An 18,005-nucleotide genomic window follows, 5' to 3' on the forward strand; every position below is an offset into this window, starting at 1 on the left:
AGAGAGAAACCCCAACCATTTTGCGGGGCGTGGAGGAGCACGGGGCAGGGAGAGGGGCAGGTCACAAGTGCAGGATGGTGCAATCCCGGCTTCGATAGCAGAAGTCACCACCCGCTGCTGCAGGAGGCTCTTACCTCCCTGGGCATCTGGTTCTGCTGGAGGGAAGAAGAGCAGGGTCGTGGATCTGCCTGACTTCAGTGAAAACCAATTCAAGCAAAACGCCAATAGGAAATGGTAATGGGGTAGCCCCGTGGGCTTTTTGGTAGCCTGCGTGAAAAGCTTGATGGCGGTGTGGTCCCTGGCGATGCAGTCGCCGGCAGTGCGATCCCCAGCAGCGCGTGGGGGAGGCGGAAGAGCCTCAGCAAGCTCCCTCCGAAAAGCAGGAGAAAAATGAGGTCAAAGTGACCCCCATCACCCCTAAACCATGAAGACGGGGGGACGGTGCCATAGATTTGGTGTTATTGGTGTCCGATTCCTGGCTGGTTCCCTGAGAGGGTGAACTGCTCCCATTAAAGTTGGAGGTGTTTCTAGAGGTCCGGGGTCCAGAAGAGCCGGGGGCGGGGGGGTGGGACGGGAAGTCGGTCCCTTTATTGGGTGTAATGGCTCCCTGGTTTTCTCCTCCCTCCACCCAAAATCAAACAGAAACACACAAATAAAAGGTACCCCTCCCCGAACAGCAACTGTGCAAACGGTACTAATTGGCGCTCCCCTAAATGGCAGTGATTAGTTTAGCATCTGATGGAATATTTACTCCAGAATTATTTAAAAAAAAAACTAAAAACCACAACACACACAAAAAATGCTATTTATTTATTTATTTTACAAATTCCTGCCGCTGGTCGTGCTGAAAATGTGACTCACACAGCAGGAGCTGAAACTGGAGTGGCTCTTCTACCAAAAAAAACAGATTAAAGCACAGGAAACACAGCTTGCGAGAACAGGCAGGCGCTTCGAAAGCCATTTGCAACACCAAGTTAACAAATAACGCCGGGCTCGAAGTACGATAAATTAACAATTTTAAAATAATCCAACTTCCCCCCGTCGCCTTGCGAGAGCGGATTTTCCGTGATGCTCCGCCAGCTCTTCTCCACATCATCGCTTTTGCCAAACTGGTAGGTTCCAGTTCGGTCATAAATTGCTCCGTGTCAGACACGGCGGTGGCGGCGTCCCTCGGCTTCCCCGGCCCCGGTGTCCTGGGAGGCGAATCCTTTATGGAGCTCGGGGAACCTCCGCTCCCATCGCTAATCCACGCCTGCCTCCCCTTGGACAGGCCTGGCCACTTCCTTTCCCCAACAAACCTCTTTCTTCCCCCCCCCTTCCCAGCTTGTTTGCTTTTCAGAAAGCTGATTCAGCCTTAAAGCCGAGAGGGTTGCGACGCCCGGCAGCTTTGCGTTCTGCCCCCGCCGCCCCGGAGAAGGGCGAATCAACTGCGATGCAATTGCTCATTTGCAGCCAGGGCGAGCCCTTATTTTTATTATTTTAATATTTTTTTTGTCATCTTTTTTCCTTGCGCGGCCTGGCCTTGGAAAGGCGAGGGGGAACAACGGTGAACGGGGAGCTGCCGGGGTTGTGTTTCACCGGCGATATCCATATTTGATCAGCCCCCCCAAGGAGGGGGCTTGCGGTGCCGGGCCCGTTCCTGGGGGGTTTTGCAGGGGTCTGCACCGTGAGGGGGTGGGCAGGGATGGGGTGCTGGGGTGCCCTTGCACCCTCCCTTGGGGGGGGGGGGGGATGAGGGTGGCTGTGGGAGCGAGGTCGCTCCCGGCTGGGGAAGATGGAGACCGGAGAGGGGGTGAGGAGGCGGGGGGGGCTGCATGGATGCCCTGACTGCACGCCCTCTCCGGGGTCACCCTGCTGGGGGTGGGGGGCAGGTCAACCTCTGCTCCCCTGAAGGGGGGGAAAATGCCCCCAGGGCTGCCCTGACCCCCTCCTTCTGCTTGCAGCCTCCCCACACCCGCCCTGACCCCCAGACCTGCCCGCACCCCAAGGCTGCATCTGACCCTGCCCTGTGCCTGCTGCCCCCCCCAGACCCCCATAGGCATCCCGACCCTCTGCTGCCCCCCAGGCCTGTGTGCCCCCCCCAAGGGCCGACTGACCCACCCTTGTACCTGATGTCCCCCCGAGACCCCCCAAGTCTGTGTGCTCCCCCCAGGGCTGAGTGACCCCCCCTTTTACCTCCTGCCCCGCCACTGCCCCCCAGACATCCTGACCCCCTCCCATTCCATCCCGACCCTGTGCAGCCCCCCAGGCCTATGTGCCCCCCCCAGGGCCGACTGACCCCCCCCTTGTACCTGCTGACCCCCCCACCTCGGCCCCTCCCCCTGCCCCTCCGAGCAGGCCCCGCCCCTCCCCAGGCCCCGCCCCCCCGCTGACCTGCCTCCACCCCCACCCCCCCCGCGCTGACCTGCCCTCCCCGCCCCTCCCCCGCCCTCTCGCCGCCGTGCAAATCTCGCGAGACGCCGCGCGCTTTCACTAGTGTGTGTGCACCAATCGATCCGGGCCGGGCCGGGCCCAGCGCCGCGGGGCGGGGAGGGACGGGACGGGAGGGGGCGAGCACCGGCCCCGGCACCTGCCCGCGCCCCGCCGCCCCCCCGGGAGCCTAAGGGGTCCCCGTGCCCTCCCCCCGCCCCCAACGGCTCTCCCCCACCTGCCCGGGCCCCGCCGCCGCCCGCCGAGCCCTCCCTCGGGCCTTTGTCCTGCCGCGAGGCCTTGCGCCCGCCGCCGGCCTTGCCCGCACCCCGGCCGCGCCAGGTTTCATACGCGAGGCCGGGGATCCGCGGCCTATCCGTCCCTTCTCGCTTCCCCCACACCCGCCCCGTCTCCCTTCCCCCCGCCCCGGAGCCGGCGAGGGGCGAGCCCCCACCTTCCCCCCCCCCCCCGCCGTCCTTCAACTGCCGCCGCCCCCCTCCCCTCCGCCCTTCTCCCCCGCGTGGAGCCCGGGTGCCCGCAGCGGCGGCGGCGGCTGGCTCACCAGAGGCCGCGGAGCCGCCCCTGGCCTCCCCCCTCCCGCCCGTGCCGCCGCCGCTGCCGCCGCCGCAGCAGGTTCCCTCCCTCCCTCCTCCTCCTCTTCCTCCTGCTCCTGCCCCCGGCGGCGGCGGGATCCGAGCGGTGCCCGGGGAGCGCTGGGCCCGGGCGGGAAGGGAGAGGAGCGGCGGGGCGGCGGCAGGAGCAGCAGCGGCGGCAGCGCCAGGTGAGAGAGCCCGGGGGCGGCGGGGGAAGCGCGGGGACCCCCCCTCGCCTCCCTTCCACGGCGCCGGGCCCGAGGCCGCCCTCGGGGGCGGCCTCGGGCCCGGCGCCGTGGAAGGGAGGCGGGTGGTGGTGGTAGAAGCCGAGCAGCGACCCCCGGGCCGCGGTGGAGGCGAGGGGCGGAGGCTGCGGCCGGGCCGGGGTCACGGTGGAAGGGCCGGAGGCCTGTGCCCCGAGGCGGCGGGAGCGAGGCCTTGGGCCGCGGGTACCCGCCTCGCCGGGGCACGGCGCAGCGCAGGCCCCGCGGGCTCGCAGCGCGGCCCGGCCCGGCCCGGCCCGGCGGGCGGGGGGTAAGAGCGGGGCGAGGGGGACCCCGGGCCCGCGGGGGAGGCGAAGGGGGTGGGCACGGCCTGCGGATCCCCGGCCTGGGAGTTGAGGTGGTGCTGCCTGGGGTGCCGGGGAGGAGGAGGAGGAGGAGGAGGAGGAGGCAGGCCGAGGCGGTGCAGCAGCTGGCAGCGGGGCAAGGCTGCTCACTCACCGGCTTATTTTCAAACGCGTGCCTCTGTTTCCCGAGTGGGGAGGGAGAATGGGAGAGAGGTGCTGAAAATCACCCCGCAAAGGAGTCGAGGAGGGCAGGGAGAGAATGCCATCCCCTGCCGGGATGGATGGAGGGGGTCCAGGGCAGGCCCCGGGAGGGAGCTCGGCCCCGCGGAGGTGGCGGGGTAGGGGGGGAAAGGCTCGGGAACTCGGGGCAGTCCCTTCCCCAGACCAGCATCCCGGCGGGGGGACGCGATTCCCTCCCGGATGGTCGCCCCGTAATGGGGGAGAGACCCGGGAGTACTTTAACATCTTTGCGTTCATGGCTTGTCTGTCATTTTCCTCGGTGCACAGATTTCCTGTTTTGAAAACTAGGCTGATAGCTTCGTCGGGGGTTTTAAAGCCCATAGTAGAAATAGGGTTCTCTAATAACCACATTTAGTATCCCATTAGTTTTTGAGGCCTGTTACTGATTTGGGAGAGTGGTTGCAAATGCCCCCGGATGGATTCACTTTGCCCCCTGGAACTTGGATCTGCAGCGTTTGGAGGAAATGGCAGGGACAAAATGGACAGTTAATAAAAGGAACAATTGTATACTGCCTATTCTAGAGGGCACTTGCTGCCCTTCAAGAACTTTCCTCATCGCATATGCTCTTTATACAGCAAATCTTTATCTTCTGTCTCTATTTTTTTTCCTACCTTAGTCCAGAAAATGAAACTGGAACAGACATTTCTGGAAATGAACTTGATTGGTGCAGTTGGGAAGATGTGATTCACAGTTATAATGAACACTGAAATTTGTCCCATTTTTTTTGCAGTTCAGTATTCAAATTGTGTATTTCCTGGTTTTTAACCTGTTTACACAGCTATGCTGGGTTTTTGGAGGGTTTTTTAACCCTTCAAATAGTGGCATCTGCTGTGTCAGGTTGCCAAGAGGTACCCCAGGTTCATCCAGTATATAGAAGCAGCTGTTATGTTAGAGGTATCTGATGCTTTAAGCTATAAAGTAAACGGTTTAAACGAGCGTTATTTTCTTCTTATAATCCTTTTTTGCGCTTGGAAGAGCCAAAGCTGTTGTCAGTGAAATCTGGAGTTCGGGGAGATCTAGTATTTCCAGGATTAGCCAAAAATAAATTATGGGGTAAAGAGTGTTGCCTTTTTTTTTTCCCCTCCTAGTCATGCAGCACAGATGAAAAGCTCTGAAGCTTTTAGTCATAACACTCTGGTCCCATGTTTTCCTTTTAATAAAGCATCCAGTGGGAGAATGTGACATAATTGGTTTCTTGGATTTAGAGATCTTGAAATGGCTGGTACAACAGATAGAAGAGGAAACTCTCCAGCAGGGTTATGGTTTAAATACAGTAATATGGTGGCAAAGTCATGTCTTTATTGCATGGTAATCTTGAACTTCTCTTGCAAGAAAATGCTTTCTGCATGGTTATGCTGCAGAACAGGCACTCTGAGTCTCGTCAGTGGCACGGAATATTAAATCTCTCTCCTTTCCTTGCATTGCATAATCTGGGTGTTGTTCTCCCATAGCAGCAGAAATGATGGAAGAATTGCATAGCCTGGACCCACGAAGGCAGGAACTACTGGAGGCCAGGTTCACTGGAGTTGGGGTTGCTAAGGTGAGTAGCAGTACCTTTGGCAGCAGGCATGACTGTTTATCCATCCTGCACTGCATTTCGGTTTTTTAATTTCTAAATTGATAATTTTGCTTTGCGAGTAGAACGTTTTGTATCAGTAGTTGCGTTTTGACAGCTAATTTGCTTGAAGTGTGTTTAAGAGGAATGAAAATGGGATCTCTATGAGCAGATGTTTTGCTGTACAGAAGATTTGGGGTTCTAATTAAGTTCTCAGGAGTTGCTCCTCCATCTTAAGGCAGCTTGTACGCCCCAAAGAAACCCATGACAGCTTTGTCTTTGGAAGTGGGAATCTCGTCTGTCTTTTCCTTTCTCCAAGAATGCATTTGAGAACTGAATTTGGCCACTTGTTAGATACAGTTTCACGTTTACTATGTTTGATGCAACATGTAAGCAGACTTAATATATTTGGGAATTTATTCAGTTATTTGTGGGTGCAGCGTGCTAAAATTGTGTACTTGGTCACATAGGACACACACAAAAAGTATTTGAAGGTAAGCTCTCCTATATCCGTGATCCACAACCTGCTAGTAAAATCCCATCTTTGTCCTCATGTACAGCTTCATAACTTCTCAGTAGCTGCCTTTCTTGAGTAAGGCACGTAAATAACAACATTGTGTGGTTGCTTGATATACTAGCATTAAGCTGTTAGTTCTCCAGATGTTGTTGGCAGTGTTAATTGATAGTCTGTCTGAGCAATGAAATGGTGGCAGAACTCATCTTAAACTAGGTCAGTGATAAGGAGTTTATTTTTGAGGAAGATACGAGTTTTGGACAAGGTCAAGGCAGATGGTAAACCAGCATATCATTGCTAGATAATTTTCAGAAACGTCATAGAATTATTTAGGGAAGAAACTTTGTATAGATGCTGTATGTGTTTGAAAAATTCAAAACAGATCAGAACTTGAAAAAGGGTTTCATTTGAGTTCATACTTTTCTTTCTGATCTGTACTTCAGTCGGGACTCAAACAAGGTTAAGTCTTGGGAGCATGAGTAAGTAAAATGTTCAGCTGTAAGGCAGCGTAGTAAGGAAGATTAACACTAGAAGCTGTTAAGGGGTAACAGTTTCAGTTACTGAAGTAAGACTGGGGTTATTTTGGTCTTTTCCCTCACTCTTAAGACTTTTTTTAATCTTAAGGCTTTTACTAGCATAAAAGTTTATGCTACATAATGTATTCATGATCTTGAAAGACTTTTTTTATACAACACTACAACTTTTTATGTCCTTTTTCATCTGTTTCTTATCTCTTCCCCCCACATATGTCACTTTAACATCTTTCACCATAGCAGTATAGGTAAAGCCAAACAACTTTCTAGAACAGCTCAGACTTAGAAGCACAGGCACTATCAGTGCTTTAAAACGGTGCCAGCATAGTCAATGCTCACAAAGAATGTTAGGAACTATTCCTTTTAAAGGAATAACCTTTGAAAGATACCAGAAGGCAAGTCTTAATTATGTTTTCAATATGTTTGGGGCAGAAGGTACATGCCCTTTCTCTAAGGTGAATATTGAAAACTCATTTTTGTTTCTAAAGCATATCCAAGTAACAAAGACTCATTTCTTGGGGCTTCACTTTGAGCAAAGCTCTTCTGTTACCAAGTTTTATTTTTACCTGTTATACGCTATAGTGTTCTACTTTGTATTAGTAAACTGTTAAAGTGCACTACACTTATTTCAAACAATATCTATTTATTTACCTGCATACTTGCTAATTTGCAATAGATCAGCCAACCATTGATATGAATTAGCATGACTCTACTATGTTGCAGCAAATCTCGGTTGCAATATTAATCTCAGATACTACATTCCCTCCCAGGTTGGTGCTTCAAATTCCCTCCCTACCCCCCCAAGTCTCCGTCCGTCATGCTCCGCACTGGCATTGGTAGGTCATTGTCTTAAAGGGAATATATTGGGAAAGCTGTGATACGATTTGTATGATTCAACTAAGATTTTTAGTTCTCTCCAATTAAATGTGGAAGGAAGGCTACGTAGGGTAAGTTAGTGCCATCTAGTGGGACTGGGACTGGCACATCCTCCTGGGATGGAAGGTATTCTGTTGCTATTTATTGCATAAAAGGAAGAAATGTCATCTTAGATGCTCTCCTATTGGGCGAGGGCAGCAGGCAGTTGTAACTGAGCTTCCTGCCTTCCACTGACTTGGAGTGTCCCTTAGAGTGTTTGGTTAGGTTTCTTTAATGTTTAAAAATACAGGGTATATTTTGGACCTGTGTAAAACTAATGTACTAGTTTACATCCTGCAGCTTTAAAGCCCTCTTTCCCTGCATGTTTGCAAGTAAAGAACAACTACACGTATTTCTGAGAATGAATAAGACTACACTCATCTAGAATAAATTTTTAGGCTTGAAACTAGAAAAAAACTTCCGGCCATCAGAATCATGGGCTTCTGGAAGAGCTTTCCAGTAACAGTAGTAGAGGACAGAAATCCTAAACTGTTTTGGAAACAGCTGTGTGCCGTCACCTCCTGTGGTAGCTGAAGGCACAACCCAATGACCAAGGTCATCTGCAGTCCCAAATGTGTCAAAATTCTGTTGCAAGTCTGCGATTAATTACCTCACTTAGTAGCTGGAGAATATTTCTTTAGGAGCTTGGAGTTAATACATGGAATCAAATCTATGAGCAAGGAATGTTTCTAGGCAACTGTTATACTCATGTGGCTCATCCAGGTCACTAGATAGCTTCAAAAAGCCAGTGATGATTTAGATGTCTATTCTTGCCATATGGTAAAGTGCCGTTCTTCCCCAAATTCACAAAGCAAGTCCTTGAATTAACACATGACTATCTGACACCTACCGCTATTCTTGCTTATTTAGCTCCCATCTATGTTTACTTACTAGGGGGAATCTAAGCGTATTCACTTGAGGCATTATTCTGACCAGACATCTCTGACATCTTCCTTGGGTCAGTAGGCACAGAAAACAAAATGTAGTTTGTTTCTCTAGATAACATTGTTTAATTTGGTCTGTTCTCATCTTCTGCCTCCCTTCCCCCTGTCTGGATGCTGCCTTTAAGATATCAGGCGGGTTAACTCCAAAGGATGTGTATCATTTCCACAGACTTTCCTGGATAAGAATGGGAATAGGTAATTGTGATGGGTGAATCTGTGTTTGCACACAGCTTGTCTCAGGTCGTCACAGCAGCACGCATGTCTTCTACAAGTCTGGTCTTTAAAAGATCTTCGGAGTTGTGTGTGCCACTTCATTATAGACAAACTATAAAGGCCAGAGTATTTCTAGAGAGAGTAACCTTCTCTGTCGTGCTGTAGGAATCTTGTAGATCCAGATGACTGCCAGAATTGAAGAAGTATTGGTCTTGGTGGTAGCTGCTGCTCCCTTTTCTCCATCCTTGAGGTATTTTAAAGAGGGAAGTGAAAATAACCTGAAGACTGTCACTTACGTTGCAGAACATCTGCTTCCAAAAAGAGAATTGCTCATAAAAAAGAACAGCATTTACTTGTCTTATTTTGGCTTTTACCCTTTCTTTCTCACTCCAGCAGTCTCGATCAGCTCAGTAACTACCAGTTGTGTGGTCTACTATAGCAACATTTTTAGCAGCAAAGATAGGAAGTTGAGGATTAATGTATGAGAATAATCATGTCTTCCTTGGAGGAAAGCAGTGCTGCCCAGTGATGGTCCTTAATAGGTGTCGCATCCTACCAAATCTAGTTAATAAGAGTTTTGAAACTTAGAATTTAATTTATCAGCAACCACAGGCAGTGTCAGGACTTTATGCCAGATACTTGAAAATTGCTTGGATACTTCTCTGTGCAACGTTACTTATGTCAAATGTGTTGTCTGGCTACTAGGGCCCAGAAATAGTTGTCAGATTTCAGTTCTGTTTCTGCTTCTGAACTGAGGGTTAGGGTGAGTTGTGTGACCCTTCTGTCCAGTTTGTCATCAGTAAAATAAAAATACCATTTTTTCACCCCGAGGGAACTGTCAAGGGGGTGTAATGGAAACCAAAACATCCTATGGCAAATCTGCTTACTCATCAGATACAGCAGAGGTTACCTGTGAACATCTAATGGTAAATTAAGTTCTCATGGCAAAAAGACACAGGTGATTTGGGGATTTCATTATTGGCTATAATACCGAGCTTTTCTAAATGCATAATTCAGAAGCAGGCTGTAATTCTCATATTTATATGATTCTAGAAATAAGATAAGAGTATGTTAATTAAACCTGGCTTATACAGTAGCAGCAGACCAAAGTAACTGGAAAACCATTCAACCATTTCACTTTGGAGTAAGCCTGCGCAGAGTCAGCACTAACTTCTAGCAGAACTAAGGATTGACTTTTTGCTTCTGAAATCTCTTGATTTGCTACAGAACTCAGAAGAATTCGGGTACCTTGGCTTGAGACAGTGAAGTACGTCTCCACCACTGAGTTAGCAAGAGAGTTTTGCAATGCATGTTGCTGTTAAGTCCACATTGGAGACTCTGGTTAGGCAGCTTGAATTCCTAGAGCTCTCTTTCAATACTAGGAGTTGGAGAGCACAAAATGGAGACTGCCCAACAGAAGAGTTGTGGACAGGCCTGAAGGATCATTTTTGGGAGCTTGGAGGGGCTGAGAAAAACATACGAGTCACGGGAGGCGGTTGATAGGCTTGAAGAGGCAATAGGTAGGGGCCCCTGAGTCAGGCTAGCTTTGTTATGGAAGATCCGATGGGAGCTATTATCAGGCTGTTATTTCTATAGAAACTTCAGCCATTGTGCCTCATTTGTGGCCTTTTCAGGGCTCTTGCAAAGGGAGAAATGACTAACCAGCTCGTGTGAGTGGACAGATTTTAAATTCTTGCCTTTGAGTAGGAGTCTTGAAAGCGCCTGCTACTGTTGCATCCACCTCTCAACATGGAGGTTTTGTTGTTCATAGGTAGGTCACGGACTTAGAAGCAGCAGTTGATAGGTGAATCACACGGGAAAAGAGCATGCCAGCTTATCTCAGAAAGAAATTCCGTGTGGAGGAGGAAGTGTGTGCTGTTCTTGTGCTTGTCATTTAGGTAAACACTATAGAAACTATTAGCTTATTTCAGATGACCCACGTATTTTAAATTTTTGCTGAGCCCCATCACCGATTCTCTTGACAGGGTACAGTGGATGAGTGGGCTGTAAGTGATATCAGATAAGTGCAGTATTATCCCAAAGTAGCCTATGCTGGAAAAGCCAGATGCCAGTGCAGATGAATTCTTCAGGAACAACATTTATAAGTCCTTCCTGTGTAAAATATTGCATGTTTGTTATTCCCTGCTACTGCTTCTCCAGCAATATTCTGATGTTAGTATTCTTTGCCATTTCTCCCTTGTTTGTTTTTTTTTTTCCAAAATTCAGGTTTGTTCCTTTAATTCCTTTTGTGTCATGACCACTTATAATGGTATGCTAAATTAAGTACTGAACATTTATCCAATGTCAGTTGCCAAGTTAAATATAAACAGTCGGGAATGATAAAACATAAATTTGAAGGGTTTTTTTATACACACGCTCACTGACTGATAGTTGAGGGGGAGATGCTCAGATGTATAGTTTCTCATATCCACTGTCTAAACCTGTTGCTACAAGCACTTGATAACGTGAGGTTATGTATGGAACTAGATATCTAGCAGGTTGATCAGGGAAACTTGCTTTTTCTTTCTCTTGCATAAGTACATGAGAAGAGGTGCAGCTGAGGACTAGGCCACATTCCTTAAACATCCTAGGTATTGCATCTTCATTGCCTCAAGTACAGCACGTTCTAATGAACAATTTGTGTTTCCATAGCTGGAATACCTCAAAACAATACTTTTTTGCCAACTTTGACATGAACAAGATGCTTCAGCTCCTTGCCTGTAAGATAGGCCTAGTCCTTTACTGTAAGGCAAGTGTCAGTGGAAGGCCCTCTGGAAGGTCATCAAGGGAGAGGAAAGCTCATGCAGTGGAAGTGGTCAGAACTTGCCTACAAAGATTTAATTCTGCATTTGTTCACAGTATCGATACACTTGACAGTGGACTTGCTGGATGCTCATAGACATCGGACAAGTTATCCTTTCTGGTTCCATAAGCAAGCAGCTAGGTCCTTTTCGACCTTTCTACTACTGTGTTGCGTTCAGTTTTACAATTTTGTCAGTGTAGTTTCTAGAGGAAGTTTTAAAGTAAAGGGAAAATGGGGTTTTTTTGCTCTTCAAGAATATGTGATCAGAACTGAACTGCTCTTTCGCTGATGAAAAAAAAGGGTTTGTTTCCAACTGCTAGAGCTGTAAATTCCCACACAGAATAGTCAGTGCAGGTAGTTGTGGTACTGGAAGTAAGAAAAATATTGTGGATTTTGCATTAGGCGTTTTTCCAGCTGCTTGCATTCCAGAACTTTACATTCAAGTGCAAACTGAGTGGATTTTCTTGTACTAGAGAGGATGAACTTCTGTTTCTGGAAAAATGTTAGGATCATTTCTAACTATAGACTGCCTCATCAGTTTATTTCTCCAGGTTACCCTGGAATACAGGTCACTGCCGAAACATTGGCCCTTCGTAAGCCACTGACGCACCCGTTCAACCACAGTGTTCCTGAAAAGCTCAAATGTGGCATTTTGGGAGCAGCTGTTCCTGTCATTTGCTATCTGTGTGCCAAAATGGAGGCAGCAAGATTCAAGCAAATATGGGAACAACTTTCACTTTCATCTCCCCCATGTCAGAACCCCAGCCTGTCCCCCGAGACCAAATGCAAATTAGCAAACACTAATTCGTTGAGATGCTCCTGCACCTAATAAAGCTTTGACGCTTGCACAGAAGGTTGATGTCTTGGACGTGCTGCTGGGGTTTGAGTTTGTGAGAGGAAGTGAAGGATTTTAGAGGACAGCATTTGCGCATTTTATAAACGTGCTTTTCACAAGGGTGAAAAGATTAACTTTCTGTTGCCACTTGCCGTAAGATATTACATTTTATTTATCAGTGAGGCCTTCATGTGGATAACTGTGGATAGTGTTGGTGCTTCTGTTAGGTCTTGTTGGTCAAGGAATAAATCCCTGCGATACCCAAGAGTTGTACCTGTAGGATCTGTAAGCCATCGTGTTGGATGGTGGGGAGCTTGCTTCTTTGATCTAAAAACAACTATTGCTGAAGAGTTGAGGTAAAATGTCTTTCTAGCCCTGAACTATTTGTGTGAGTTGAAGGGGTAATGATATGGCTTAAAGAGTATAAATCTGCAATTTTTCTTCAAGTAATTTGCTTTTAAAGGGGAATCCTAAATGTGTAGTTTCTTGAGCTATTCAAGTGTTGGGTTTTTTGTTGTTGAAGCAACTAAGCACGTCCTTCTAGGAGAAACAAATGTGGTTAACATTCACAGTGTTATACAGAAGGTAAATGGAACTTTTACTTTCTGTGGATGCCCATTTGGAAATTGGGGTTAGTAATCACTAAGTTGTGTCACAAGTTTATTTGATGGTGGTATTTGTCTTATAAATGGAGAAGGGAGAACTGCTCTCCTCAAAAATAACCTACTGTGGGATTTCTCTGTGGCGTTAAGGCTTGTTCCCCACCCCTCCCATAAGTCTTCTGCTCAAGTGTGTAACGAGAAGTGGCTTTGCCTTGAGGAAAGATTGGTTGGTGGGAAGTGGTTACTGCAAAAATAAGCATGCTAAAATAGAATGAACCTTTGGGAAAAGGTGCTCACAAGTTCATTAATGGAGGGGTGGTTTATCATGTCATTCTTCCTGTTAATACATTCCATCAGTAATTGTGATCTTGTTTTTATATCTTTGTCAAATTCGTCTAGATTTCTTAACTTAGATCTGTGGGAGGACACTTTTGTGTCAGAGCACTAGGCTAAAACACAGTGACTTTGCATGATTCACTTTTCTTTCCTTTTAAAATCAGTTTTGCTACAGATTTTAGAAAGTAATTTTCAAAAATGCTTGGATACGTAAAAATGCAGATGTGTATCCAGTAAGGCCTGTGAAGATGCAGGCAGACTCTCGTAGGTACCTGGATACTATTTTGGTAAATCTATTCCAGTCTCTTGAATTTGTTCTTTAGCCTGGTAGGAGCAACTGCTCTGTTGGCAGGTCAGCCATGGGTCCATAGGCTAGTGGGAGGGAATGCCTTATGGGTGCCAGTTGTACTGCAATTAACACAACTTTCACTTGTTCGCTTCCTTAGTGTTAAAAAAAGCATTAAAAATATGCATTTAAAGAAAAATCAGTGGTACTGCCAGCATCTGATAACAGTAATAGCTGCCTTGCCAGATGCAAGATTTCTCTAAATTCTTAGCCTAGGGTCAAGCAGATGCTTGTCTGAAGAGCTGAGCTTGGAACTACTGCTACTTAACAAATCAGAAGTTTTGTTTTTCAGGCCAGTTGTCTTAGACTTTTATGAATACTGCCTTAGCTGTTTTGTGGATGTGGTTAAATAGGGCTGTTAGGATATAAATTGATACAGAAATATCATTGCAAAGGCTGGATCACTGCGCTGAGAAGAGGCTGTCCAACTGGCAGTCCAGCTTCCGTCTTGCTCCAAATGACTCTGAAGCTCTTTAGTGTCCCATGATGTGTCTAGGTATTTGACCCATCTTGCTGCTGTATCCAAGTGGCTTAGAGCAGCCTAGTTAGCCTAGAGATGCAATGTTTGATAGGATGTATCTGCTTGTATGGAAATTGTTTCTAACAGTCTCTGCTTGTTTTTCACTAGGGTCCATTAAATAGTGAGTCTTCCAACCAGAGCTTGTGCAGCGTGGGTTCTCTGAGTGATAAAGAATTGGAGGTAAGCAGGCACAAATCCTCATGGTAATCGGGCTTAAGGTGGACACGACTGAACTCAAAACATAAAAGGAATTGTGTGAGAATGAGTGACAGTGTTCTTTGTCTGGGGTGTCCAAACCCTACAGCCTTTGGACCATGCTGTGAAACAGTCCTCCTTGCAGCTTGCTACTGTAGCAGGCAGATTTTACCCAACCCCAAACCCACAGCATTCATAAAGCTCAGCTTATGACATTGTTTTCAGCTGCACTGTGATATTTTATTTTTGCTGGTTTTGGAAACAGTTTTGGCCAAATAAAAAGCCAGAGATCATTAATGGAAGAGTTTACCTTACCTATCAAATATGTGACTTTGTAGAAGTCTGTAGGGAGCAGAGCATTTTTGTGAATTGCTCTGTGGAAGTGCGGGGAGGTGAAAATCGATGCTTTGTCCCTGTTCAATCTCACTGCTTTAGGATTAACTATTTCAAAACACTTACTAAAGCAGCAAAATTAATTGTAGAGTTGTATTTTTACTTTAAAATTCCATGTTAATAAAGCAAAATCTCAAATTTAAATTCATTTTCTTATGCATTTAAAGTACTTCCAACACAGTTATGAGGAAAGTTTTGGATCATATTTCCCTCTATTATATGGCAGTACTGATATGAGGTGTTTGGTGAAGCTAAGTCTTTTGAGAACACAGTATCTTAAACTCCATACAAGTAAGTGTAGTTAATAATAGTGGAAAACTGAGTATTCATTCTTGTTTTATTTGGGGTTTTTTATGAACTTCTGTGGAGTGATGTAAATTGACCAAGCTGACATAATCACATCTACCATTCCTTGCTTTTTTAGTCTGTAACAGATAATGTGTAATTTTTGTTATGTAAGTACTTGAATGGAAAAACAACTTAAACTGAATCTCATTAATATGCTTACAGTTCCACAGAGGCTTTAATGGAGCCTGTGGTGTTACAGTCATGCCAACGCTGTTCATGAGTTGCTCTTCACTCTGCAGTGAGGAGGCCAAGTCATTGACTTTTACACATACAGGGGCTGGTCTCTAGATAGTTATGGAGTTTTCAGTCCCCCCCATTCTAAAAAGTACTTTGCAGACACAATAGCCACGTTTGTCTTAACATCCCTTCCATCCTCTTACCAAAACAATAACACATCAGTGATTGCCCAGCTGGTAACATGGGACGGTAGGTGTCCAGCATCCAGTGGGGGCACAGCAAGGTTTAGATTCTGGCTGCGTCAGCTTTATCCTTTTTATCCTATTGAGGGAGGTAGATTGATTTCTATGCTTACTGCGTGCAAGTCTTTTGGCAGAGATCTTTAGACAGGGTACTTTGGACTTTGGTTTCCAAAGAGCATGAAACTTAGGTTTACCACAAGCTTTCTGGCCACGGCTTTTCTTGCCCCAGAACTGTGTTTTGCACACTGTGGTTTTCTTCCTGCCCCCAGGCTATAGTTTAGTGGTGGCTGCAGTGATTGTAAAGCATATAGCTCAGAAATTATTTGGGACCCTTTGGGATAAGAGATGTTTTCAGAATGACGTTGGTGATGGCAATGACAAGATGTCTGTCTTTCCAGTAACCTCAGTAAGCCGCTTCTAGTGCGGTGCTTCCTAATGTTTTCAGCAGGTTTGGCCACATAAATGACCCTGACGATGGGGAAGGCACCATGCCAGGGGCTGCTCCACTCTCGCACATCTAGGCTTGCTAGCCTTGTGCAGACAGATAGGCATGACACTGTGGGAGCCTGCAGGTCTCCCACCTGTGCATAAATATATTGCTGTCAGCTGGTAAGCTGCCCCTCAGGCCTCTGGTTGCTCACAGAAATGGCTGATGCAGCTGACCCTTGACTTAAGTTTAATGAGAGAGAAGTCTGGCTGAATATCCGCATCTGTGGCAGCTTTCTCCTGGCTGCCACCTTGGGGAGCTCTGCCTTGTTTTGTGTAAGGTTGTAGCTGTGCACCAGTAGACAGGATAGTTCTTGCAGCAACCTGCAAAGGGCTTTGGGAAGAAGCGTGAGCTGCAGGCAAGGTGTGAGTAGCCACTGGACTGCAGATTTGGATGTTTGTACTCAAACCTCTTGTCATTACTCCTCTTGTACCAGTATAGTGATCACTGCGAAATGGTTTATACAGGGTTTTTATAAGTGTATGAACTTGTTCTTCTAACAACATGAGGTAACTGGGCAGTAGAGGCTGGCTTGCTGCAGCTGAAATGAAAAAAAAAAAAAAGAAATTAACCTCATTCCTAACCATGTTCTCTCCCTCCCGCAGCACGTATATCAGAAGGTAGTAGCTATTTGAGAGCAGTTGTTTCTTTAAGTACCAGCAGTAGAAACAAATGCACCAGAGGCGTGAAATGGCCACTGGGGATATGGAGCAGATTATTGTGTTTAGGTGTTTTCTTTAAATCTTGGAATAACTGCAGAAATGTTAATTTTGAAGTATTCTTTAACAGACTCCTGAGAAAAAACAGAATGACCAGCGGAACAGAAAAAGGAAAGCAGAAGCATATGAGACCAGTCAAGGTAATTCATTCTCCTGACCCTGCTACAGGATTTCTGAACGGTTGGTAATTTGTGCACGTTTTGCACAGTCAGTGTCCTAGGAAACTAATGGCCCTTCTCAAGGGTGTGTCAGGCAGCTTGTTATAAACTACTCCATGATGGTGTAGTGCTCTTCGGAGAGCCTTGTTATCCTCATTGGCAGGAAAATACTCATCTTCGGCTTATTCACGCAAGCTATTGCATTCTTATGGGACAGACCGCCCAAAAGCTTAGTATGGCTTCTCTGAAGTGTTGTTTTGGTCCCACATCACTACTTACAAATACAGGCTGTACTCTGTTCCTTGCTTTTTGAGACGTACGCTTGCCTTGTTAGAGTAAGTTCTCACCACAACAAACAGAGAACAAACTGTGCTCAAGTATAAAGCAGGCAGTGCTCTCTCGGAGTACTAAGAAAAACGCAGTGTGTTCAAGTCCAAGTTCAGATGTTCTAGCAAATGGGCACGGGGGCAGATTTCTATTTCTTTTATTCTTCAACAAGAAAGTAACGAGGATTGTGTTGACAACTGCTTTGATAATATTATAATAAGAGAAAAGGGCTAAGTTTTAATGAGCTGGTATTAAGCCATCGCTAATTATCTCTCTAACTCTTATAGGAATGCTTTTGAGAGATCTAATATGCAGTAATTTACCTGAAGGTGGAGGAGCAAAAGTACCCTTTGCTCTGTCCTTATCTTGAAGGAAATTATGGAGAACCTATGCCACTTTCAGTGACCAGTGATGTTTAGTGTTCTCTGAGTAGTTTAGCAAGTGCAAATGCTGTTTGATTGGATTGGACATGTTTGGAATTAAGAGTTAATTGAATTGTCAGCTGTAAACCCTCCCAACAACAGCACAAGAGCTGTGACCCTGGGGCAGTCTTTTGTTGTGCAGAAGCTTTTGTTGTGATAGGTGTTGCACCTTTCTACAGGGAAAGGAGGGTCAAAATACAGGAGTAGTTTTTTAGAATGGCGTTGTGACTTCTGTTCTAAAAAATATCAACTCTTATTTTCATCCTTTATTTTCCTTTTTAGGAAAAGGCACTCCTAGAGGACATAAAATTAGTGATTATTTTGAGGTAAGCGTTTTTACGTTGTTTGAGAAATCTTGAACTCGCAATATGCAGAATCTGTAGGTGGAAGTCTGTAAAGTGACTTCTGTTGCTCCATCATTGGAGTCATGGATTGACGACATCAACTTGGTTTACTCAAATCTGATTAGGTAGAGGATATGAGATTTTTTGGAAGCTGTTTTTTAAATAAACATTTCTTTGAACAGTTGATAAAGCAGTTTTTTTAAAAGAGCAGCCATATAAGTATAGGTTCGAGGTTGATTTCCATTGGAACCTGGATCTCAGATGAG

The 18,005-nt window shown here is 46.5% G+C and overlaps 1 protein-coding gene across 10 annotated transcripts in view; it reads left to right on the top strand.

Moving 5' to 3' along the window:
• Positions 1–2,491: 2,491 nt before the first annotated feature.
• TLK2 (tousled like kinase 2) overlaps positions 2,492–18,005 on the top strand; it is a 43,960-nt gene continuing 28,446 nt past the window's right edge. For 3 of the 10 annotated variants that reach the window (XM_075117005.1, XM_075117010.1, XM_075117014.1), the window contains exons 1-6: positions 2,492–3,190; positions 5,263–5,351; positions 7,184–7,249; positions 14,036–14,107; positions 16,559–16,628; positions 17,678–17,721. In XM_075117005.1, the coding sequence (XP_074973106.1) occupies positions 5,271–5,351; positions 7,184–7,249; positions 14,036–14,107; positions 16,559–16,628; positions 17,678–17,721 (333 nt within the window). In that variant the 5' untranslated portion in view covers positions 2,492–3,190; positions 5,263–5,270. Of the gene's footprint in view, positions 3,191–3,349; positions 3,537–5,262; positions 5,352–7,183; positions 7,250–14,035; positions 14,108–16,558; positions 16,629–17,677; positions 17,722–18,005 lie in introns of those variants that run through there. The other 7 variants (XM_075117008.1, XM_075117013.1, XM_075117006.1 and 4 more) reach the window with 6 other exon arrangements.

Source organism: Phalacrocorax aristotelis, chromosome 23 (genome assembly GCF_949628215.1).
Source record: "Phalacrocorax aristotelis chromosome 23, bGulAri2.1, whole genome shotgun sequence".
Classification (NCBI taxonomy): Eukaryota; Metazoa; Chordata; class Aves; order Suliformes; family Phalacrocoracidae; genus Phalacrocorax; species Phalacrocorax aristotelis.